General features: G+C 34.6%; 1 protein-coding gene and 1 long non-coding RNA gene across 3 annotated transcripts in view; one reads left to right on the top strand and one right to left on the bottom strand.

The window, feature by feature from the left end:
- Nucleotides 1-26,330, bottom strand: part of GLRA3 (glycine receptor alpha 3) — a 184,456-nt gene that overhangs the window by 129,727 nt on the left and 28,399 nt on the right. For both annotated transcript variants that reach the window (XM_001498316.5, XM_014737750.3), the window contains exons 2-3: nt 21,932-22,059; nt 7,657-7,724 (exon numbers count right to left, since the gene is read on the bottom strand). In XM_001498316.5, coding sequence (XP_001498366.4) covers nt 7,657-7,724; nt 21,932-22,059 — 196 coding nt within the window. The remainder of the gene's footprint in view (nt 1-7,656; nt 7,725-21,931; nt 22,060-26,330) is intronic.
- Nucleotides 21,083-26,330, top strand: part of LOC138923276 (uncharacterized) — an 83,216-nt gene continuing 77,968 nt past the window's right edge. Inside the window, exons 1-2 of the long non-coding RNA XR_011436680.1 lie at nt 21,083-21,211; nt 22,637-22,741. This is a non-coding gene — a long non-coding RNA (uncharacterized lncRNA). The remainder of the gene's footprint in view (nt 21,212-22,636; nt 22,742-26,330) is intronic.

The following is a 26,330-nucleotide window of genomic DNA, read 5'->3' as shown; positions in this document are numbered from 1 at the left end:
TCCTGACATTGTAAAAAAAAATTATAGCTCAACATCCAAAGTGAACATAGCAGTGAAAATCCTAAACCAAATATTAGAACACTAAATCTAGCAATTCATAAAAAGGATAATCAAATATGACCAAATAGGGTTTATTCAGGAATACAAGGATGATTTACTATTTGAAAGTCAATCTGTATTTGATTTTCTTTGAATATAATCCATAATATTAATAGAATGAAAGAGAAAAGTCAATTATTTCAAATCAATGCTGAGATAGCATTGAATAAAATTCAATGCTTCTTCATGATAAAAAAAAAAAAAAAAAAACACCCTCAGCACACAAAGCAATGAAAGAAGACTTTCTCCATCTGATAAAGAGCATTTAGGAGAGACCTGCAGTTAATATCATTCTTTTCTTTTCTTTTTTCTTTCTGGTGAGGGAAACTCTCCTTGAGCTAACGTCTGTGCCAATCTTGCTCTATTTTGCATGTGGGATGCCAACACAGCATGGCTTAATGAGCTATGTGTAGGTCCAAGCCCAGAATCTGAATCGACAAACCCTGGGACACCGAAGCAGAGCCTGCAAACTTAACTACTAGATGACCAGGGCCAGACCCAAATACCTTTCCTAATTGTGAAATATTGCATACTTTCTCACTGATGGCAGAAAAAAGACAAAGGCGGTGATTCTCCATCCGTTTCTTTTATCATTGTATAGGAGTTGTGAACTAGTGCAAGAAGATAAGAGGGAAAAGGAGAGAGGCAGAGGAGGAGGAGAGGGAGAGGGAGAGAGATTTAAAGCAGAAAGATTGGAAGGGAAGATGTACAACTGTCTTAGTTTGCATAAATGTATTCATAGAAATACAGAGAAACCGGCAAACTGCTACTACAACTATTTATGTTATCAAGTTCTTAGGATATATGTCAACATTTGAAAATACACTGTCTATCTATATATATATATAGAAACACTTGGAAAATAAAATTTAAATTAAAACATTTACACGTACACATTTCCAAGCTCTGTCTGCTGAGAGGGCCTGGAAGCTATGCCACCTCAGCAGCAATGAGCACACCCAGGTCTGGATTTCTAATACCATTCTCCCACAAAAGGAACCGGGGGTCCTTGGAGAAATTGCTGAATCTAGGGCTGGGGCAGGAAATACACAAGATGAGTATGGAACATCTTATAGTTGTAGACTGCAAGGCAGTGCACGAAAAGCAAAATGATGGGAATATGTCAAAAGGACACAGGAGGCCACTGAACGAGCTCTCAATGGCCAAAACTGGAATGATCTGAGCAATAAAATATGTAATGTAGTATTGAATTATAACTCAAAGTGTGAAACAAATATCCATGTGTCTATGATATAAATAAATTATTGGACGAATAAATAAATGGGGAAAAATAAATAAATGTCCTGTACAGAAGGATCCTATATCATATGTGGAAATGACCCCTTCAAGGAAGTGGAGCATAACCTTCCCCTGCCTATAAATGTGGGCTGTGCACAGTGACTTCTTTCCAAAAAATACAGTAAGGAGAAGATGAAGAAAAAAGAGTAACTTTATAGTGGAAAAATCTGACAAACACTTACCTAACCCATGTGATCAAGCTTAACATTGGTGAGTCATTGATAATGAGAGTATATACAATTCTAATGATATTGCATACATACATATGAAGTAATGAAAAGAACACTTTACCTATGTGGTCTTCCTTCCAAAATCTCATGATCCCCAGTCTAGTCATAAAAATAAACGTCAACTGAGAGACATTCTGCAAAATACCTGACCAGTACTCAAAATTGTTAAGGCCATCCAAAACAAGAAAAATGTAAGAATACCTGACAACTAAATATAATTTAGCATCCTGGATAGGTCCTGGGACAGAAAAAAGACACTAGTAAATACTAAGGAAACACTAAAAATGTATAGGCTTTAGGTAATGAGGTATCAAATATTTGTTCATTAGTTGTGACAAATGTATCATAATAAAGTAAGACATTAATAATAGGGGAAACAGCAGGAGATATAGGGGAACTTTCTGTACTACCTTTGCAACTTTATTTTGTGGAACTTTACAAGATGATTAAAATTTACATGAAAAAGCAAACTTCCAAGAAGAGTTAAGAATATTTTGAAAAAGAATAAAGTTCGTGTTTGAGAAGTTTTCCTGTTAAATATCAAGCTATTAAATATAAAGCTATATTAAATAAGACACTATAATATTGGTGCAGGCATAGACAAACTCACCATTGGCACAGAAGTGAGAACTTTGAAACAGACTCATTCAATTTAGAAATATATATGACCGAGATATAATTACAAACTATTGCAACTAATTATTCAATTTTGAAATAAATAAAATTAAATGCCTACCACACATCATACACAACTACGCAAAATTCCAAGTGGACTAAAACTTGAAGGAAAAACAAAATTCTCTTAGAAGAAAATATCTTTATGAACTTGGGTGAGAGAAGGATTTCTTAAGACAAGTACAAACCAATGAGTAAAGCAAGTTTAGATTTTGTAAATTAGAATTAAAATAATTTATACATCAAAAGACATCTTAAACACACTGAAAAAAAGTAAAATAGGTATTTAAATGCATATAACTGACAAAGCATTCATCTTCAGAATAATATAGTGTGTGTGGCGTGTTTACTTGTGTGCAGTCATATGTCACTTAAGGAGGGGGATGTGTTCTGAGAAATGCATCATTAGGGGATATCATCATTGTGTGAACATGATAGAGTGTACTTACACAAACTTAGATGCTATAGCCTACTATACACGGAGGCTATATGCTACTAATCTTATGGGGCCACTGTTGTATAAGCAGTCAGTCACTGACTGCAACTTTATTATGTGGCTCGACTATATAATAGAAATAAGTATAAGTAGGAAAAAGATATAAGTAGGCATTTTGCACAAAGGACACATGCATGGCTAAAACCAGTCAAGAAAAATGCATAACCTCACTATTAATCAAGGAAATTGTATGATAACAGCAATTAAATCTAGTGAGTAAATAGTAGTTGTGGGAGATGTGAAACAATAGGAAATCCATAAAATTGCTAGCAGCTGTTTAAGATAGAATGACCACTTTAAACAGCAATTTAGTAATATCTGAACGAAGAAATTTCTCTCCTGAGCATATCACCTCGGGTCAAATAGTTCCACTCCTGGGTATATACCTTATAGAATATCTTGCATATGTGTATTAGAAGATAACGAGCAATAATTTTCAGTGCAGAGTTTTTTTGTAGTAGCAAAAACATTAGAAACAATTGAAATGTCCAACAAATGCAGAATGAACAAGTGCATTATGGAATACTTATTGAAATGAAGTGAATAAAATAGTCTAAGCACACAAGCATGGATTATCTCAAAAAAACATACAGTTGAGCGAAAGAACTGTTGCACATGGATACTACACTATGGCCATTTTGTTTATATTTTCCTATATGCAGAATGGAATTTTATGTCTTAAAATCAAATTCAGGAATAAAACTTCTTTTGGGAAAGCAGGGAAGTGGTGCTTTGGGCAAGAGCACACAGTTAACTTCAATTTATTTATAATGTTTAATTGCTTAAGACGGTGATAGGTGCATGAGTGTTACTTATATTATTCCCTCTGCATTTTTGCATAGATAATAACTTTGATAAAAATATACTCAGAAAGAAGGATGTGTAGGAGTTTAAAGATCCTGTTAAGAATATGTAAATGGACACTATCAAGTTTTTTGCCATATTGGCTTAGGTTTCTCTTGAGAATCTAACTATCCAGTAATTCACAGTAGCATCTACATGTGCATGATTATTGTTGTAACTAAAATGTGAGCCTATAATTTGTGTGGAAAATTGAAAAGCTGTACAGTTTGACAATTCTCTGACATTACGGTAGACCCTCAGATACTCTCTCCAAGCCCACCATGAATCTCTGTATACAGGCACTTGAAAAGTGTAACTATATCAAAATGTCTCATCTTTCCTGTTTTTATTTTATAAAAATAAGTTATTCTATGGGCACTGGTGAAAAGTAATGGTTCAATGAGTAAATATTGACTTAAGGCACACAGCAGAGCAATTCTCTAACTCTCTAACATATGTGTGACAAGATGGAGAACCATCTGTTTTCTGAAGATAGGAACTTAAGCCAATATATCCATTTTGAAATATTGCTATATATACACACCCAAATTACTGCATAGGTATATATGAGTTTTAAGAAAAAAAGCTCAATTTATGAATGCTTTCATCCTAGCATATAAGCCCTATGCACAACTCATCACAGGTTTCCAGGAGTAATGCTTCACTTAAGAGTAACTTAATGTGGAGATCTTAAGCTTCATTTCATATAAACAATCACGAACTCTTTTTCTCACCACAAGTTTAAAAGACAGGATAAACATCTTTCTCTCACCAAGGTCATGTTGCAAAATTGGAAAGAGAATGACGCTAATGATGGTAAACCAGTTTTATTTTTAATTTAGTTGTTTAAGAACTGTGATTTCCAACAGTTAAATCATTGTCTACTTAAGAAGAATGTGAACTTGGACTAATGGAGACTGAACAAATCCTTAGAGAATCTCATCATATGTAATGACACATGAGTCAAATGTGAGGGAAATAGGAAAGTTTAGAATTTCCATAAAATTTACAGAAAAAAATCTGATGCCTATATGTCAAGAATAATAAATTTGTACTCAAGTGACAGTGGTTGACACTACATTAAGTTAATGAGACAAACATTGGGAAAGATGAGTTTGAGTTAAAAAGAAATTTAAGTTTAAGCTATTGGAAAATTGCACATAAATATAAAAAAAATGGGTTCAAAAAAGATGCAAAATATGTTAAAGATTTGAGTTAATTTTCAAAAAGTGGCTAAAAGAGGAGAATATCTGCTGGAGAAATTTTCTCAAGAATCAAATAATTACCTCAAATGAGCCAAAAGCTGTATTTTAAAATGGGGAGAGATATAATAGATTAGAGACTAGACCGGCAGAGGAAACTTAATCTATTTGGTCAGTAAAGATATTAAAGACAGTTAAGATCTTTGTTAAGCAAGGATGTATAGATTGGGAGAGTTATTTAGTTTTATTTTAGCTATGAGTTCTCGGATGCAAAGATATTCATTAATGATTACAGGTAATTTGAAATTCTGTCCTCTCTGTTTCAGTACATTGTCTTAGTTGAATTAGGTTATTTGTATTATAAGAACAAGAGTAAAATGTATTAGTATAAGAAATGTGAATGTTTAAAAAGTATGTTAATACTTTTATGAAAGTAAATTAATTCAAACAATATTATGGCAAATGAAGCAATAGGATAAAGTTTAGTTGCAGAGCTGTGATGGTGGAAACTACAAATAAAAAACGTCAGCTTAACCAAGTGGTAGCTAAATATTTTATGATTCTTAAGATAAAAATAATAAGTTCTAACTTTCTCTATTTCTGTGTAGATGGACACTATATTGCACCTATTATATCTGACACCATTAAAAATTTTACAAATATTGAATCTGATTATGTAAATAGAAATAATGTAACATGTTTAGGAGTTTAGAAGACTAAAAAGAAAGATGCCAAGCTGCATGTAGTTAATTTTATAATACTTAACCTCTGGGGTGTTTGATTAATGTTTTTTGCTGCTGCTTGTGACTCTGAAGAGGAAAGTGATAGATGCTAAAGAAGATTCTGAAGGGAATTCATGATGATGGAATATGTAGGAATGGAAAGGGTTTCTATACTAGAGAAGGGAAATAAAACTGAGTAAGAGTCGCTGTGAGACTGTCTTTGCAATATTCTACAAGCTTTTTGTACAATATTATTCTATAAAGGAAATCTGTCTAAAATTATTAACGGTAAGAAATTTAGCTGGGGTAGTCTTCTAGATTGTGTGTGACAACCATATTGTGGTAGACTGATGAATTATGCCATAAAAAGCAGAGATCTTCAGGAAACTGACATGGTTTGAGGTTTTATTAAAAAGGCAATCTAGCCATGTCTTCTCTTTTTTCTAACTCCCTTCCTCCACCCCATAAAGACATGTAAGGCCATAAACCTTTCCAATTACTGCAGTTGAAAGTATTTCGTGGAAATGATCTTGCAAACTAGAAAGTATAAGCCTATTTCCAGGTTTCTAGGATTGTATAGTGTGTATATTAGTAATTAAAATGAGAAAGTTGCCGGGGCTAGGAATACAACTTGGGAAGTCTTAATAGAAAAAATCCAGCAGAGATTCCTTCCTCTTTAAATATGATTTGGACTGGATATATACAAATGCAGGATATAAATCAGGACCAGATATTCAGCCAGAATCCAGAATATATCAACGTCTGAAACTAGAGTATGGTCAGAATTGCACCAGAACCACACAGCTCTCACGCTAGCAAATTGTACGCGGGCTCTGTGTTTACACACGTATACACAAACTCATGTTAATTTATATACTGTAGTTAAGATAATTCTATATTATGCCCAAATATGTGAGTTCACTTCTTCTCTACTGATGCTTTTATTGTAATTACATTATACTGAGTTTGAGCAAAGCCACAGAGATGATGCTAAATCAGTAAATATTGCATATATGAGAGAAACAGCATTTAAAAATAATAGTGCCTGAATAAAGTTTCTTCCTGTTGAGATAGATCCTCCATATACACACACATGCGCACCCACAACTCTACATACACCTCCACATAATATTTTGCATATTGGATTATATTTCCTTAGAAAATTTGATATCAAGTCATTCTGAAATATATAAAATGAGCATAATTCTCTACTTAATAAAGCTTTTGGAAGCTAATAAATTTTTAAGTATTTCATATCCTATATTAGCTAAAATCAGCTTTGAAAGTTAATGCAAATTATACTTGCTAAATTTAGGAATGGAGTATAATTCTAGGTAATTTAAGAATGACAATAAAAGTTTCAATTGAAAAAAATCTTTGCTTGCTAGACAATTTTACAGATATTTGGTGGTTCATGTGCCTATCTTTGTGTTTTCTCTTACCTAAAGTGCACAAGAAAAGCTAGAGAGCAAAGAAGAGACACAACATGACCTTCAGAGAAAGTGATACAATTCAAAACAGAATAAATTTGGTCTATAATGATGATGTTTTTGGCTTTAATAGCTTGATTATATAAAATATTCTCAATTACATGGTCTCTGTTCAGTGTGTTTAGTTAATAAGGAATACACTATAATTTACAAAACATTTATGATGTTTGAGCAAATATATTCATTTGGAAAAGTAATCAAATAGAATACTTAACATAATATTATAAACATAAATATAAAGAATAATTAAACATGAAATGATTTACTTTTATACTTACATCACGCTATTAAAAAGCATTGAAAAGAAATAAATAGTTTTTATGGTAAAATTTTAGTTTTAATTTGAGATTTAATATTTAATGACTGAAATGGGAAAAATCAATCTTATTTTCACTTACATTTATTTTCTAATATTCCATCTCTAAATGAAACATTATTACCTGCAATTGATTGCAATTTAATTATACTATAAATTTTATCTTTTAAAATCTCATTATGTTAATTTTGGCTTTAAATTACATAACGTTAGCAGGAAAATTGCCTTTAATGTAATTATAAATTACTCTGGTGTGAAACTTGTCACAAAGTAAACATGCCTACCATTGTCGTCTCGGCGATAGAGCCAAAGCTGTTTATGAATATATTGCATGTGACATTAACTGGAGGGCCTGAAAAAGAGATTAAAACATAAGGGATATTTAGATACTTACGTAAATATTTTCAAATAACTTCTCATTAGTAGTTTTTAAAAAAAGAATAGTTTTTAATACATATATACACATAGATGCTTAAAATTGAAGGCAATCATTCTGTGAAATAATCTGGATTGCAAAGCACAAATTCATGGCCTCCTTTGAGCCCTGACGCTGGCCATGATATAAGTCAGTAACCTCTTGGTCTCGGTTTCCTTGATCTAGATACCGCCAATGGCTCTGTAAATGTCTGCTTGAGTAAGTCCAACCTCTGAGCTTCTACATGGGGTTTCTGTTGAGTCTCCCCTTCCCCCAGTGTATGGGTCATATTTCCCTGCTTCTTTGTATGTCACATAATTTTTGGTTGAAAATTGGATACTTTAGATAATATGATGTGGCAACTCTGGAAATCAGACTCCCACTTCCAACCCATAGTTTGTTGCTGGTGTTTTTTATTTTATTTGCTGTTCAGTGACTTGGAATAATACCGTAAAGTCTGTATTTCCCTATGGTGTGCAGCCACTGAAGTCTCTGCTCAATGAGTTTAGTGGTCAACTAATGATTGCTCAGAGATTTCTGAAATGTCTGGAACCAATAATTCTTCCATCCTTTGCCAAGGGACTTCATGTTTGTTTTGCCTGTAATGCTCATGCTTCACCTTTCACTTCCTGCTTGCACAGGGTCTGAGGTCAGTCAGAGGTGAGAGATTGGGGCCCTCCTAGGACTTTCCTGGGCAAGCACAATGGCCCTACACATGCGTGTAGCCTCCAGATCCACAAGAATATATCAGAACTTTCCAAAGCTGCCTATGGGCATCTCATTCCCCAGATTTTCTTTTAAACTTTTTGTTCAGGCTGGTCCTTGCTCAACTGGTATCGTAACTTTAGGCAGCTTCAGTGTTAACCAATTTCCTGTGATCATTTACAACAAATGCCCTGGAGATAGGGTTTTCCCACTGAGGGAGTTCTCAGTCAAAGTCAAATCATGACAAGCCCTCTGAGTGGGACTCTGAGGGAGTGGGCCAGAGAGGTCAAGCAGTAACATTGCTCTGGGGATGGAATTTCTGAGGCGCAAACTGGTCTGCCTCCTCTGATAGTTGCGAGGCTGCTGGATTTTACAGTTTTTTCTGGTTGAGAAGCTGCTGGTTTTCAAGGTTTAACTGTGGAGCTGGGGAGTGCGGCTGTGTTTAAACGCCCTCAGTTCTTAGAAAAATTCATCAGTGTTTCTTGAATAAACTCTCTTCAGTTTGTTGCAAGCTTTTGGTTAATTTTCAGAGTTCTGAAGGTTAAGTTTTATAATTTCCCTGGTGTTTTTATTGCTTTTTTGGAGGAGTGAATTTACAGAGTTTTTCACTCTACCATTCCAGAAATCCCCTGTTTAAGTGCCTGATTTAGCATGCATCATAAAACAAAGGATTTCTATCTTTATGAGGCCCATTTCTTCATTCCTTTACTAAATATCTAAAGCCTATTCACACCAAATGGAAGAAGATACAAAGAGATTATCATCTAGCAAGGCAGAAGGAATAAGAATCAGTAAACTGTTGAGTACTGCTTGTTACCATGTACTGTGCTTTCTGGTTCAGATACTACTTAATCCTTATAACACTGAGAGTGAATAAGATTCTACCATTTACATATTAGGGAATTGAAGATCTGAGGGGATACATAAGATGTTAATAAATAGGACAGTCAGAATTTGAACCTCTGGTCTGATTCTAAGAATCATTCTCTTCTCACCATAGCAAGCTGTTCCCTCGTCTTCTTCACACTACACAACATTCAAAGCATTTCACTATCTGGCTACAGACTTTGTTATTAGGCTGATATCTGTATAAATATAAAACACAAATACTGAGTGGCAGGGGTTAAAGTAATTCTGAGTTAAACTCTACCTAAGTTAGTCAGACAAAGCCACACAAAAACTGCTATCTAAGCCTAATTTATTTTGTTTCTTTTTTTCACCTGAACATAATTAGGAGTAACAGTTTTCCAGGATTTGCTACAGAAAAGACAGCAGCCCTTGCCCTACACTGCCGTGTCCCCCTCACGAGAGATAATGACTTCAACTCATTTAATAGATTCTCTGGGTATTAACCTCAGTTTCTCTAAATAGTAAGTTCATTTTTCAGCTTTTAGATGTTTTAGTTTTAGGCATATGTTTGATGCCCATGCCGAAGGAGAGGATTTAGCTTTTTTTTCACACATTGTCCCCACTTCTACTAACATAAACCTTTTTTCTGTCCCCCCATTATCTAAATATCGTTAAATTGTCATTGTTGTTAGGTCAGTATTTACTTTTTACATTATTATGACAAGGTAAATATTACCTCCAGCTGTATAATATACTAAGATTACTTTTCCTTTCCTGCAGAATATTTTCTTGAAGTTGAAAACTGGTTCATATATTTCACATAGTTTCCTCTGTATGTATCAAGAACTTATCCACAAGTTCTGAAATGCCTATGTTTCAATATCAGACTCAACAGATATTCTACTAACTTTATCTTCCTTCAGACTTACTCTATTCTAGATTTTTCACTCTGGAGCATAACAGTCATCTATGGTCTCCCATAATCATCATACTGGGGATTACCTACATCTCTCTCTTTTGTGGGATCTCCTTTCATAGTCCCCACACCTGCTTTTCTGGCTTATTTCTTTATTTTAGCAGTGGATATCTTTCAGCAATTCTTTGAGAAACGGTACATAAGGATGTGAAGCCTTTGAGAACTTGCTTGTTCACAAATGTCCTTTTTTTATGCCCTCACACTCCATTAACATCCAGACTTTGTACAAAATTTTAGGCTGAAAATTGTATTTTCTTCTGAATTTTAAAGACATTTCTCCATTATGTTCTTTTTTCTAGTATTGCTGTTGAACAGTCCAAAGCCATTCTGATTCTTGACCCTTTGTAAAGATAAAAAAGATGTTCTCTTTGTACCAATATATTTTTTTTTTTTTAAAAAACTACTACATTGGTTAGAATAGTTTAAAATGCCATTTGAAGTCTCAGTTTACATTTACTTGATTACTGGTGCACAATTTTCATCTTTGTTTTTCTACTCAATTTCTGACAGGTATTTATCTTGCTGGAATAAGACAGAGAAATAAACCAACAAAATTACTTAAAAATAAAGTCTAGGATCCACAGGCTTATGGAATCCTATGCACTTTGAAATCATCTGGGGAGTTTGAAAAAGGTTGATACCTGGTTCTTACCTTCTACTTTGGTTTGTATGGCATGCAACCAAGCTATCGGTATTTTTTAAAGGTCCCTAGGTGATTCAGATGTGCAACAATGTTGGAAACCACTGGCCTAAGGAATTCCAGACTAGGAAACATCTGTGGCCATTATACCATAGGGCTCAAAATGAACTGGAGTTTTATTAGAAACGGAGAAATAGAGAGAGAGCACTCAGGACTTAGAGCATTGAAAATGCAAGACTATTAATTTTAACAAGAAAGTCGCCTCTTATGATTTGGTCAACACTACCAATAAAACATAGTAGATGCTATGTACTTAGAAGATCCCAAAGTCTACAGAGCAAGAGATGCCTAGAACATAAAATTCAAACAGATATAGAAGCTAAATTGTTTTAAAAATGGAGGATGAACATGTAAAAGTAAGAAGACCTCATAAAAATCCTGAATCCTGGAGGTGCTCTAATTCTTTGATTACTAGTGAAAAGGTTTTTTAAAATCTTTATTGATTATTTCCAAATATTTACAAATTTTTTAAATGTATAAGATGATAGCGGTGTCTTATATGTCACTACGTGAGAGAGGAGAAAGCATGGATATTTTACTCCATGATTATTTTATCCCATCATAAGAGAAGTATAAAGTCATAATTGTTACATATTTTTTTTTAACTTCAAGTAAGTCTGAGGTGGTGAACTCTAAAATATACACAAAATATATACACAGGCTGACAAATCTGGAAAAGCTAAATCCAATCTTTCACATTTTTTAGGTTATTCTTCTCTTTTTTCTAGAGAACACTGAAATGCTGCTATTTTCTTTCATGGTGACAGTAATACGAGTCTGGGGAATATGATTTAGCTCGAGGAAAATTCTGCTGTGCGTTATTGCCTCACACCCTCTGAAAGAGGGAAAACACAAGAGCTTTAGGATTGGGATAATTCATCTTCCAATGAAATGCTGAGAGAGGTGGCTCCATGTTGGGACAACATGGCTCTGCGTGAATCTACTAATAGAAGACTGCCTGCTCCATCTGACTGTGCTCTCTTTGCCTGAAATTGGAATAAATAAAACATGGGGGGGATTATTTTTCTCATTTTATTTTAGCAAGGAGCCGGGTCTTTATTTTTTGGACTCTAATTTCTCCATGGGCATTGAATAAAAGGTAAGGCATTATATTTTTTGTTCTCATCTTTTAAATATCACCCACTAAATTGTAGGTAATAGTGCTGACAAATAGAATGAAGGTGAAAATTCAGGATAGCCTTCAGGGGCCTGAAGTTAGTAGCATCTGTTCTGATGCATTTCAGTGTCCCTTGGGAGTAGGCCCTGCATTGCACATCCTAATGATTCCAGGAAGCTTCTGAAAGGAGTAATATTAAGCACTCTGTTAGGAGGAGGACTGCTCTGATATATTTGTTGTCTCCCTAAAATGTGGCACTGGCATCCCAAGTTGATCAGAGGCTAACAGTGAGGTCAATGAATAAAATAAGGAAAATAGTATGTTTCCATAGAGGAGAAATGGTCAAAGGAGAAGTGACTAATTTAAGCTTTCACTCATAGTTGGCAACGTGATGCCTCACAGTAGATGAAACAGGTTCTAGCCCTTACACTCCACCAGGCCTCCAATGAGATGCACAAAGCTCTTCCTAAAAGCAGAAAGTCAACCTGGCTTTAGATCTAAATTTCATGTGGTAATAAAGTGAATCTCAGTGATCTCGGGTCTAAGCTTTATTGTTTAATTGATCAATTACCAGACGTGTTCCTTGCCTGGTTATTAGAACATACAAAAGTGCTATTCGGCTCCCATTTGACTTCTTATTTGTATATATATTCTCTTCTTCAGCAGAAAGAAAAGTGAATGGATTCAGACACCAAACTTTAATTCCAAATTTTAGAAATACAGCAGACCTTACCTGAAAGATATATGTGTATATCTCACATATATAGAAATGATTTTATCTTTAAACGTTTAAAAATATATTAAAGTATGAACCAATTTGGGAATAAAAGTCATTGTTTTTAAAGATAGTCTTGGACTAGAACATGGAATTTCTTCAATGTGATACCAAAGTATTTGGAATTTACTTAACAAACATGAAGGAGCCATTACACATTCTTGATCATGGGAGTGTAGTGAACCAATACAACAGGGCAAATGGTTGAATGGATAACAAAAACTTAGAGACAGAGAAAACAGAAATTTATTGTAATAGTCCAAATGGGAGACAGAATGGCCCTGACCAAGGATAGTGATGCTGGAGATAGGTTACAAAGAAGGAAATGGATACAGTACCATAATGTTTATAAAGCACTGAATTCTACACTTTAAGCTTCTGGTTCATGTCACATCAGGGCCCCAATCTTGAAGTTTTCCTACCCTAGCTATTGATATATATATTCAAAAATTTTGCAGAGAATGAAGCTCAGGGCAGATTATAAATCTTCTATTACCATCACAGAAAGCACCTGTTTTAGCAGTCCATGGCCAATCTGCTACTTCTCCGCGCCAGGGCAAAAACTGTTACTTCCATCTAATGCACTGCTATGTTTAGCAACAGAGCAAATAACTGCTATAGCATACATATGGCAAATTGTGCTTTTAAATTCTTCATTACATTAGCCATCGTTGGCATGAAAAGCAAATGACAGTCATTGCAGATGTTTTCAGCAGGACATGTTCTTTTAGATGTCCCTTAAAGATATATAACATGGCTTTTAAGCTCAAAGCTGGATGAAGGCAAAATGGCAAAGTACAATGCAAAGCTTGGCAATTATATTGTTGCCACTCATATCAGGAAAAAATTGTTCACCAGACGTATTTAGAGCAAGCAAACAAAGAAACAAAGGAAAAATAATCCAAATGTTCATGAAAAGACTCTAAGGGGTTTTTAACATAAGGTATTATGGCCTCTCCCTTTCTAAAGACATAGAATGCAAGTGAAAGATTAAATCACAAAACAATTCTCTTTAGTGACTTGTTTTGTTTTATACAAATGTGTATATTTATATAGTCATGTCACGAGGAGAGGAATTTTATTTGTTAATTGACAAAAGCATATTTGATGACTTTAAGTCCAGATTTTAAATTATTTGTTAGGTGCTTGAAAAAGGTTTGAACATTATGGCAAAAAAATAGGATACAGTTTATTCTTCCCCTTCCCTTTCCTTCCTGAAAGTGCAGTCCTAAAGCTATTCCATCAGGCAATGCAAGATAGGTCCATGCAGGAAAAGGCTGCGGGGAGTGTGGTAAACTAGAGCAGGATGAGAAGACATCTTTGAAGGATTGCACTGCATGAGATGTAGGAACCAGAGCATGTGAGGAGGATGGTCCCATAGTGGGGCTGCCTGGTGTGTTATGTTAGAACTAGAGAAGGGTGAGGCAAATGTCCACATAGGGGCATTCTGGTATGGGGAGAAAGAGTCTCAACAGGACCCTAGGACATTTGTGCAGGAGACGGAAGGCAGCAAACAAGGGAGATTCATCATATATTGATCTAATATATAAGTATATGAAGGATAATGGGATCCAAGTTTCTTATTGTGAGAAGAGGAAGTTAAAATATGGAAACTCAGGAGCCAGAATAGACCTATGGTATTGGAGATATCAGTGTGAACTCACAATTTTCAATAGATAAAGAAGTAAATATATAGATGGAAATTAGTATATATATGAATATATGCATATGTGTGTATATTTATGCAGCAACTTAATCAGTCAATTGAAGTGAACATCACAAGTAATAGTAAAAACTCACATGATCCATCATCTGATAAGATGCAATCAGAACATATCATCACTTCTGTGATATTCCTGTCAAGACATATTACCTAAATTGAATCATGAGGAAACATTAGACTAATGTAAATTGAGGTACATTCTGTTAAATAAAGGAATAAAAATATTTTTTAAAATGCCAAGATCATGACAGTCATGGAAAGAATAAGGTGTGGTTCAGACTGAAGGAGAAATGAGAAATCATAAATAAAATACAAAATGTGATTCTAAACAGGATCCTTTTGCCATAAAGCCATTATTTAAATAATTGATAAAATTTGATTGGGGGTCTGCAAATTAGATGGTAGAAGACAACAGTGTTATACTGTTTAAAAACAATAAAGAGTGTGGCCATTGGTGATAGAATGAAAAAAAACATAAAAATACAATAAATGTTTGGGAGGAATATATAATCAGGTGATTATTGAAAGAGTATGTTCCTGCCTGGTTCCAAATTAGACTTAAGGAATATCCAACTGTGGGCCCAAAATGTCCCTGATAATTTGTTTATTTCACTGGTTAAATTGTGGTTATCTAGGAGAATGTTCTCATTTGTATGATATATTCAGTTATTGGGGCAACAAATTACTTTCAAGTGGTTTGGGGAAAAAATAGTTTTGTGCTACACTTGCAAATCTTCTCTTAGTTTGAGATTGTTTGAAAATAAAAAAAAGAGAAAAAAAGTTCTGCAGAAAGAATACATTAAAAAGTAAAAATCAAACAAAACCTAAAAATAGGAGATGCAGAATCTAAATCTGTGAACATTTCAGATAAACAACTACAGTTTTAGAAAGGCTTATTATCAAAGAGATTCTTTTTGATAAAATGACCTTGTACTATTTAAAAATGCAAATAGAAAATGTGCCTTTTTTGAAAAATAATTGTGAAGTTTATTCAAGAACAATAGTATCTGGATGGATAGAAATAGTTAAAAGAGATAAAGGAGATGCCAGCACTTTCCCTGAAAAAAAAAAAAATACAGGTAGGAAATGAGCATTAGATACACATGCCATTCTGGCGATAGAATGTGTTGTCGCAGAATAAACTATTTGAAAATTGGATTTGTGACATAGGAGAAAGAGATTAATTTAGAGAAATAATATATATGAAAAGAGAAAAACCACAGACACATTGTGAAGACAACAATGTTATACTGTTTAAAAACAATAAAGAGTGTGGCCATTGGTGATAGAATGAAAAAAACTTAATAAAAATACAGTAAATGTTTGGGAGGAATTATTGAAAGAGTATTTTCTGCCTGGATCCAAATTAGACTTAAGGATTATCCAACTGTGGGCCCAAACAGTAGAATCAGAGGAAAGAAATAAAATCCAGAACAAGCTGGTAATATAGTCTAGGGAAATAATACTTCTCATTCCAGAAATGACTCCTGGAAGCTTCTATTTTAAGATGGGGGATTGAACAAAGTTTTCTTTTTCTCTAAGGGCATAAAAATGATATTATTGAATAAAAATGAGACTAAACATATCATACCAAAGAGAATGGGAGGAAAATCATAGTTTAATGACATAAAATATAGAAGGCAGAAGAAAATGGCTGACAGATGAAACAGAGCACAACCTAAAATAAATGCAGGTTAGGAGGACTGCAGGGAGAAGGGAGCTAATGTGCTAAGAATGACCTAGGAAGGGGAAAGTGTCACCATCTACAGGAAAGGAAATGGGGAGTAGGGAGGGGCCTGCAGGAAGAGGTCCCTGGCACTGTCTCAGAAAGCTCCCTGCTTCCCATCTATATCCCTGTGGAGCAGGAGTGGCCTGGGGTTTAGCCCTATGGAATTGTTTGAAGGAATGGAAATAATTTTTTTTTTTTTGCTTTTTGCAAACATAGTTTATTAATGTGATTGGAAATAATATGGTTCTCTTAATCAATGCAGACTTTTTAAGTGGTTTCTTTTTCAACCTTTATTGAGATATAATTAACATACAACATTGTGTAGGTTTAAGGTGTATAACATGTTGATTTGATACACTTTCATGGGATATGATTACCACCATAGCATTAGCTAACACCACCATCACATCACATAATTACTATTTCTTTTTTGTGGGGAAAACATGTAAAATCTACCCTCTTAGCAACTTTTAGCATATAATACAATATTGTTAATTATAGTGCTGTGCATAAGATCCCCAGAACTTATTCAACTTCTAATTGTTTGCAAAATGTAAAAAAAAAAAAAAATTGGGAAAATGGGATTCCTGATAATACCTCAAAATAAGCCATCTCCATTTTGGTATCTGGAGGATCCCAGACCAAAGCCTTGTTGACACTCAACACTTGCCTAAGGCAGAGCTCTGGCCAGGACAGTGACATCTCTGTCAGGTTTCCCTTTCAAGAGAGAGAAAACACCTCCTTCCAGAAACACAGTGCAGACAAAACCTGTGTCAGCACCCAGGGAAGTCAACTCCATCCTTCCTGACCTCTACAGCGCTCCTATCACATGTAAGAAAACTAGCAGCTTAAAGAGAGTGAACAAGGTGAATAAACATAGTTGTTCGTGCAGAAAGAAAAGAGAAATTACTGGACAAAAATGAAAAATAGGAGAGGTGGAATGCAAGAATGAGGGCATTAAATTAGCAATCTAGTTAGTGCAAAGGAAATCTCATAACACTTTCTTTGTCAAAGGCCTAGAAGTAATCAGATTAGAAGAGGTACTCACCAGAAGTAACCAATTTTACTTTTTGAATATTTGCCTCAAAGAAGCAGAACTATGCATAGAGATTGCTGAGGCAAGGGACTGCTGCTTTGCATCACCAGCATTTTTAGGCAATTTAATTTTTACCAAGTACGGGGACATGATTTTTGCTGTTGTCATAAATAAAACAAACAGTTAAATATACAAAATAGTGCCTGTCTAGCAACCTGTGACACAACCTTCATGACTTCACATTCAGGGAAAATGGTTTAGGGTAAAGAAGACTGTGAAGAGACCGAAATATAATTACAGAATTAAAATCTTCCTAAACATTCCAAAAGTATACAAACAATTGCATGTAATATGAAAGAGTGATTTAGAGGACAAATCTGAACAAATCTCCTTACGTGTAGAGGGAAAGGGCAAAAGCGTAAATGGTATAAGTTGGAGTATGTTAGACACGGGTGATGGAAGAAGAGATCAAAATTTTTTTTTCAAAGAGAAAGATAGTTATTTTGGAAAATAACACAAACAGTGCCAGTATAAGCAATCATTTTCTTAAAGAAAAATGTCCATAGTTAAATAAAAAAAATAATTACAATACTAAACATCAGTAGGCAAAAGAACAACAGCTACAAACTTTTGACCTAGAATTCTGTAGTTTGATAATTGTATAAAATTTCTTTAATGTCAAATGTATAAACAAGAGATTATCATTGAATATTATTCAGTGATAAAAAGAAATGAGCTATCAAACCATAGAAAGACATAGAGGAATCTTAAAAGCATATTGCTGAGTGAACAAAGCCAATCTAATTATATGACGTTTCGGAAAAGACAAAACTCTAGAGACAGTGAAAAGATCAGTGGTTGCCAGATCAGTGGTTTGAGTGAAGAGGAAAGAAAGAAGGACATTCATAGCTGAAGCACAGGGGATTTTTTAGGGCGGTGAAACTATTCTGTATGATACAGTAATGCTGGACACATGAGGTTACACATTTGTCAAAACCCATAAAATGTACAACCCAAAGAATGAGCCCTAATGTAAACTATGGATTTTAGTTAATAATAATGTGTCAATATTGATTCATCAATTGTAACTAATGTAACACTACTACAGGATGTAAACAGTAAGGGAAGCTGTAGGGGATGGGAGAGTGTATGTGGGAACTCTCTGTACTTTCCAAGCAATTTTTCTGTAAACCCAAAACTGTTCTAAAAAAAAGTGCAGAAATTTAAAAAAAAAGATGAGAAAAAACCCAGAGCTCAGAAAATACATCAACTTACTCCTGTCCTGAAAAAACAAAGTATTTTATTGTATTTTTGTATGGGTGTGGAGAGAGAAAAAGTATTTTCCTAGGTTTATTTTTTTTTTCATTAACACTTTAACACATGAAGAAGTGAGAACTAAACCATTTAAGTCATTGTAATATATTTTTACATCTATTTTGGCAAATTCTCATTCTTTTTTCTCCTTTTTAAAAAAAATATTTAGTTAATCTTACTCATTTACTTTTTCAAAATAACTTACACTAGTGGAATATCATGTTACTGGTATTCATATCTCTAAAGTCTCATAGTATTAATTCTTTGACATATTGTAAGGAAAAGTATATATATTAGCAGGTTTAAATTAACTCGTTTGATTAGCTAGATAAATACCTTTAAAAAATCCACAAGGGGAAAAACACTTAAACATGGCAGAGGACATTATAATTTTAGTTTTGTGAGCTACCACATATAAAGACTGCTAAAATTATAACTATTATAAATATCTTCACTTCATACTTCTGTTTGATGAGCTTCTTTTTTAAAGAGGTACTGTGGGTCTCTACTTACTTGACAATAGTAGAGCTGATCTTACACTCCTTTGTCTATTCTGACAGGTCTTGGATATATTGTATTAGCATGTAAATATCTCAAAAATATCCAAATATATTTTATTTATATTTCAATGCTGGGCAATGAAATGATGGTCAAAATATTACGATTTTAGTTTATTCAATAAAACGAAACAGCATTGAATTTGCTTAGTTTGGAGGTAGAGTTATGTGAATGTTCCTAGACACAACAACATTTCACTTTGGCAATTGAGGAAAAAGCAAGAGTGTTAGCTAAAAACTAATTCATTAAGTTATTTTTTTAAATTGACATTATTATTTTTGATAATCAAATGCGGCATGCACTTGTTTTTCTGATATTCGGAGTACAAGATATCTTGAAAAACCATAAACAAGAGATCACGCCCCCCCTCCTCGTCCCACACTTCTCTATTCCTTTAAGGACAGAGAAATTCTTGCTGGGGAGTAAGAATTGATTTTCCCACTATCAATCAAAAAAATCTACTCACCACTGAACAGGCTTGATTATCAGCTAGTTTTTAGAAACGGATTTTTATTAAAAATCAAAAGAAGAGAGGGGCCAGGGCTGTGGCCAAGTGGTTAAGTTCACACTCTCCACTTCAGGAGACTGGGGTTTGCGGGTTCAGAACCTGGGCATGGACCTACACATCGCTCATCAAGCCGTACTGGGTGGCGTCCCACATAGAAGAACTAGCATGACCTAAACTAGTATATACAACTATGTCCTGGGGGCTTTGGTGAGAAAACAAAAAAAGAGGAAGATTGGCAACAGATGTTAGCTCAGGGCCAAACTTCCTCACCAAGAAAAGAAAAAAGGAAGAATCAGTACATATTTCAAGCAAGGTCAAATCCTTGGAGTCCTTTCCTGGCCTCGCAAATAAACAGTAATAATTAATCACACTTAAGATGGTTTAAAGTTTCATTTATCTGTTAAATGATTGAAATAAGAAAATAAAAGTAAACTTTCTAAGACAACAGACAAGGCATTGAGACCACTGTTGTGTAGTTAGTAGCTGTATTTTTATTAAGATATCTGTTGTCTGCGGCATATTCACAGACATTTGAAAACAGAATACATTTCCCACTTTAACTTTTGGTGAAAACAAAGAAATACTTCTGAACCACAGAATTTAGAGTCACCACGATGAATCCACTTATTACCCATCACGTTTCTTGTGGTTTACTCACATGACGACTGCTTATTTTTCAAGGTCCATTCAAAATCACTTCTCGACCTAATGTAGTGATATTGCTTTCCCTCAATTTGTAAAAGATTCTCCTAATGCTGAAATTTCTCGTTTTCATTTGTGTATGACGTCTTTTAAGCTGTATTATTTTCTCACAGTTTACATTCTGTGTTTTTCTCCTGTGTGGTTAAAAATATTTTTTGTCAAAATGCTTAAAAACAAATCAAGAAATGCAATCCGCAATTTAAGTGTTAAACTCATTTTAAAACTGAAGTAATTCATTGTTTTCTACTCACAACTTATCAAAAAATTTTACTCCTATCTTTTTCTCCTGCTACTCATTCTTGTTATTTATTAGTCCTCGAAAATTAATTCTTACACCATTGTTAAGCAATCCTTTCTTTTTAGTCTCATAAAAACAAAATCAGGAAAAAAATTATTGTAGACTACATTGTTTTTGTTTTCACCTTTAAGAATGAAAATAGCTTAACTGAATCCCATGGAAAAGGTGTGAATTGACATAACTTAGATTACTTTTATTTTTTCCAAGGAAGATTAGCCCTGAGCTAACAGCCACAGGCAATCCTCGTCTTTTTGCTGGCAAAGATTGGCCCTGAGCTAACATCCGTGCCCATCCCATCTTCCTCTGTTTTACATGCGGGACGCCTGCCACAGCATGGCTTGATAAGCCATGGGTAGGTCTGCCTCCAGGACGGGAAACAGCCAACCCTGGGGCCGCTGAAGCGGAGTATGAGAATTTAAGCACTGCATCACCAGGTGGGCCTCTTAGATTACTTTTTTATTGACTAAAATAATATTTAAGAGATATTAAATAAGTAGGGGCATGGAAGTAGCTTTCTAATCTTTTATCCTAGATTAAATTACAGGACGTATTATGGTTTTGGATAATCTACATACCACTTGTCTAAATACGTTGATTATCACTATACTGAATAGAAGAACAAAAAAGGAGTACTTTTAAGTTGATAATTACTTTCCTGTAAATTCAGGTAAAAGATTTGGGAGGTAGGAAAATTTCTTAAATGTTATCAGTGGCTCTTAGTTATCCAGACCCTTCTTCAATGCATAAATTCAACAGCTGTTTCATTCTCCACAATACAGAGTCCTGCTGAGGGGAATTTAAAATGTGGGAAGGTTTATTACTAACTCTAAAACAACTTCTATTCCAGTTAGTGAGAATATACACTAAATTTTATTTCCTAAATGAATAATTTCCTAAAATGAACCGCCACGACCATAAGTTTTATAACAATTAGAGAAGGTGAAAAAAACATTATTGGTCCAAAGAAAACAAATTATGATCGCTATTAACATGAGAATAAATTTCTTCTTTCAAGATGGATCTTTGTCTAGTACAATACTTGGAAGATTGTTGGAAATAAGTGTTAGAATTTTTGGTGGAATCAATTTGAAAATTTATCTTGTTTAATCATATTTAAAACACATTTCATATATAGTAGTTAGCAAAACAATTACCTTTAAAATTGGGTCTGATTCTTGCGTCATACCCCGATGTCCTCCCCATTAATTTATCCAGAAAGTCAGAAGGTGACATTGGAGCACTTCGAGATCTTGCACTATCTGTTTCTTTTGTGGCAACCAAACTATAAATGAGAAAAAGATACAGATTTTACCAAAAAAAGTCTTCCTGACAATTGTTGCCTACAAATATAAGATAAAAATGCTAAGCAAAAATACCTTTGAAAATACAAAGAAAAGCTTTATATGCTATACAGTGAATATTATCGTAATAACAGTTAGATTTTTGTAGATTTACAGTTCTATTTATAAGTCTTCAAGTATTCAGCCCGGGGGTCAGAGGTGACATTATTTTGTGTTAAGTGTGGAAACAAAGCCACATCCAAATTATTGGGCTTTCAAAGTTTGTATTTACCCAAACTTGGTTTCTAATTGCAAATTTTAGCAAAAAAGTATCCTTTAGTGATTCAGGCATAAGAAAATATGAAAATATAGCTGTGAAACACGATTCTTATTGTTTTTATTGAAGGAAAAATATGACCTTTCAGGTTTTGTGAATTTTTCTTAACAGTAATAAAACTTCCATCCAATAGATAAAAACATTTCTTCATTTGGAGTTCATTTCTTCAACTGGAGCGCTTCCTATATTAGCAACATACCCAGATAAATTCATTCTACTCTCACTTTGTCATTCATCTACAGGACATTTTGCTCAGATCTATAATTTGTGCATCAAGATTGAGAAATTACCGTAAACGTGCTCTGTGCATCTGGACATTATTTGCTGAGAAACTGCGTCCAGGGAAGGTAAAGTGTTATTGTATTTTTTTCATTCAAATATTTTCTGTTTTATGCAGCTGCTCATCCTAGAAGCCCATAAGTGTACCTGCATCCCTGTCCAGTCCCTCGTTTAGGTAGGTTGGTCCACAGAAGACCTGCTTGGTAATATCAAATGATTCTTTTCATCCACAGAGCTTTTCTCAGGGAAGTGAAGCAGACTTTCTGAGTACGCATGTCTTTGAAACTGATATATCAAAACTGATGTTACTTCCTGGAGATTGTCAATCATCGCATCTTCCCAGCTCTGTCACTCAACTAAGGGCATTGACAAACCCTCAACCTTTGTGGTCACCGCTTGACCTTAGCAGTATCAAGTTATGAAATTCCTCCTGCCAGAGTTTCTAATAAATAGCGAAAATGGGCCTTAACACTGTCACCATTAAATTATCTACCATGCATATATATTCAAGGACTCATAGAGACATTTTAAAATCCAGTATCAATGATAATTGTGAGAATGACACTTCTGAAAGCATAATATCACAACTAACAGCCCCTATTACTCTTGCCCTGTTCTAGAGGCTCTATCTAGTTCTGGACATTTTAAGTCACTTATCTTCCCAATGACTCTCACCCTTATCTTTCTCGCTAAACAGAAGTTTCTCCTTTCTCTATTTTGTTGGTTCCATATTACTTTGTTACCCTTTATCTCTGATTATCACTGATCAGTTGAGTCCCCGTCATTGTGATCTCTGGAAAGTTTATTCTAATGTAATAATCATCATCACCATCATGAAAATAAAAAAAGAAGAAACTCACTACCTTCTCAAAAACTCTAGAACTTTCCTCTCCCATCTGGTTTTAAGTAACTTTTACCTGTCCTCTTAAGTAACATTTACTCATTTTCCATGGCCCAAACATAAAGAGGGCAGAAAGACATTGTCAGAGCTCTCATAGCTACATATTGCTGCTTCTTAACCATTCCTTTTATTTCTTTTGCAAAATCCTTCCTTCCAGTTGTTAGAAAATAACAACAGGGCTGGCCTTGGAGTCCATCAGTTAAGTTCAGCGTGCTCCATTTTGGCGGCCTGGGCATGCACCTACACCACTTGTCAGTGGCTGTATTGTGGTGGTGACCCACCTACAAAATAGAGGAAGATTGGCACAGACATTAGCTCAGGGTGAATCTTCCTCAGGAAAAAAGAGAAAAGAAACATCTACATTTTCCTATAAATGAATAAACCAACTTACTTGTATCTGAACCAATAATACTCTGCCCCTCACCTTTTAAAAGATAATAGATAACTAGGTATGGTTAGCTGGCAATCCCTCACATTTTGCACTGCAAGGGGGAGATTATCACAGATTATCCAGGTCAGCCCTACATACAATGGCATGCATCCTTATAAGAGAGAGCAAGAGTATATTTGATTACAGACAGAAGAGGGAAGGCAATGTGGCCATAGAGGCAGAGATTAGAGTGATGTGGCCACAGCCAGGGAATGCCAGAGTCAACATAGGCTGGAAGAGGAAGGAACAAATTCTCCTCTAGAACCTTTAGAGCTTAGTGTGGTCCTACACAAACCTTGTTTTGGGCCCAGGGAACTGGTTTCAGACTTCTGGCCTCCAGAACTGTGAGATAATAAATTTCGGTTGTTTTAAGCCACCAACGTTGTAGTAATTTATTACAGCAGACACAGGGCACTAATACAACAGGAAGTGGTATATATCCTCATGCTTCAAGATAGGCAAACATCTCATTCATCCTCTAAACAAGAATGTGTAGAAAGAGAAAGGCTTTCATATAATTTATTAGGTGCGAAGCACTGTACTGAGAATAGTAAAGTATATAGAACACAAATTTGAACCCTTAAAGTATTCACTGTTCAGTATATTACTCTGTCTGGACCCAGCTGGGGTCTTCAGAGAATCCTTGAGAAGTATCAGTGATCAGGAGCTGGAAAGTGAGATTACAAAGAAGCAAAAGATTGCCTGGCTCCCTTCTTTCTACAGTTATAAACAAAATCTTTATGTTTTATAACAGGAATTCGCAACCAAGCTCTGTAGATCGATGCTATTAAAAAATGAGAAAATTCTGAGCAGAGAAATATTCCAAATTTTTTTTACTAATTTTGTCCCTTCAATGACACAAGAACCATTCAACTGCTTATGGACAATTAATTTTATTTCTAAAGATTCACAATTTTGACTCAAAGGGAATTATTGTCAGCAAAACTACATTAAGTAATTGGCTAAAAAGCACTTCTACATGGTCTATCCTTTCCTTTTCTGAAGGGGTGAAGGCTGTGCATATGGGAAGACTTCCTGTCACCTACAACTCTTGCTCTGGTATATTTCTCCTAGAACTTTCTTCCTGTGAGAGTAATATCTGAGACTGGCACCATGTGAATACCAGTAAACTGTTTTCAGAGAACTGTAGTCATTGAAGAGAGCTTATACATAGTTTGAGGCTCCATAAGACCAATCTGAATCTTACTCTAATTTTGAGTAGTCAACATCATCTGTAAATACATATTCACAAACATTTTGTTTAAGTTGTTAAAATTCATGGTAGGAGGAGGCAGTGAGAAGAAATCTAAGATTAATTTAGAATGGATTTTGGATAAGAAATTTTGTTTATTATGAAGTCTATTTTTTCTTGTCTACACTTCCCAGCTTCAGCAAAACTGTCATATTTATAGCAAGTTACGAAGGTTGTTAGCAAATTACTCATGATCAGTACTTTTCAAAGAAGCAGCTTTGAAATTTTCAGAAGACTTTTATTTATAAAAATTCAAAATCTGTGTTAATTTCCCTGCCTCCCACAGTTAGCTCTTCTTTTTTATGTTATACCAAGTACTGAACTTACTAGAGACTTCAACTTCTGAGAGACTGGTAGAAACCTATTCACTTAAGCATTGAAATCAAACAACAGCATTTATCAAAAATGTAAGTCTGTTCCCCTCTCCCCCCCTCCCCTCCCATCCTATTCAATGAGACAAGAAGGTAAATATATCCATTTTTGGAGGACAGAAACAACCACTAAATATAAATGCCTTCAAGTTGAATTTTAATATAATTATCAATACCTATTTTCCTATGCTATATGCACCTTAAAATTGAGAGAAAATATGAAAGTTGTAGCTGGGAAACATCATGTGGGTTTGAGACAAGTCTCAGCACATGGGGCCACAAACCTCCACGCATCTATTTTCGTGAGTTGATTTGCACAGAAGGAAGAGTGACTTGTGGGGAACAAACCAGTGCTCTGACTCCTGAGGCAGAGAAACTTTGGGATATGATGGAGACAGACAGTTTACTATGTATTCTATAGCTCCATGAATCAATCCTGTAGGGTTACAATTCCTTGTAAAAAAATTTTTAGTTATTATTATTTGAAACTTTCTGAATTGTAGGAATATAAGCAATTGATATTTCTAGCCCCAGTTTGAAAAGTAAGTCACAGATCAGAAGAGATGAGCGTTCTTCCCATTTTTTTGTGGCTTCAGTCTCTTTATAGGAGAACGAAAGAAAAACTGGGTTGTCTGGGAATATGTGAAGTTTTGAGCATTCCATACTGTCAAAGGTTTAGAAATAGCCAAAGTAAAACCAATGA

This window comes from Equus caballus, chromosome 2, assembly GCF_041296265.1.
Source record: "Equus caballus isolate H_3958 breed thoroughbred chromosome 2, TB-T2T, whole genome shotgun sequence".
Lineage (NCBI taxonomy): Eukaryota > Metazoa > Chordata > Mammalia > Perissodactyla > Equidae > Equus > Equus caballus.
The sequence above is the reverse complement of the archived record's forward strand: the minus strand, read 5'-3'. Positions and strand labels throughout refer to the sequence as shown.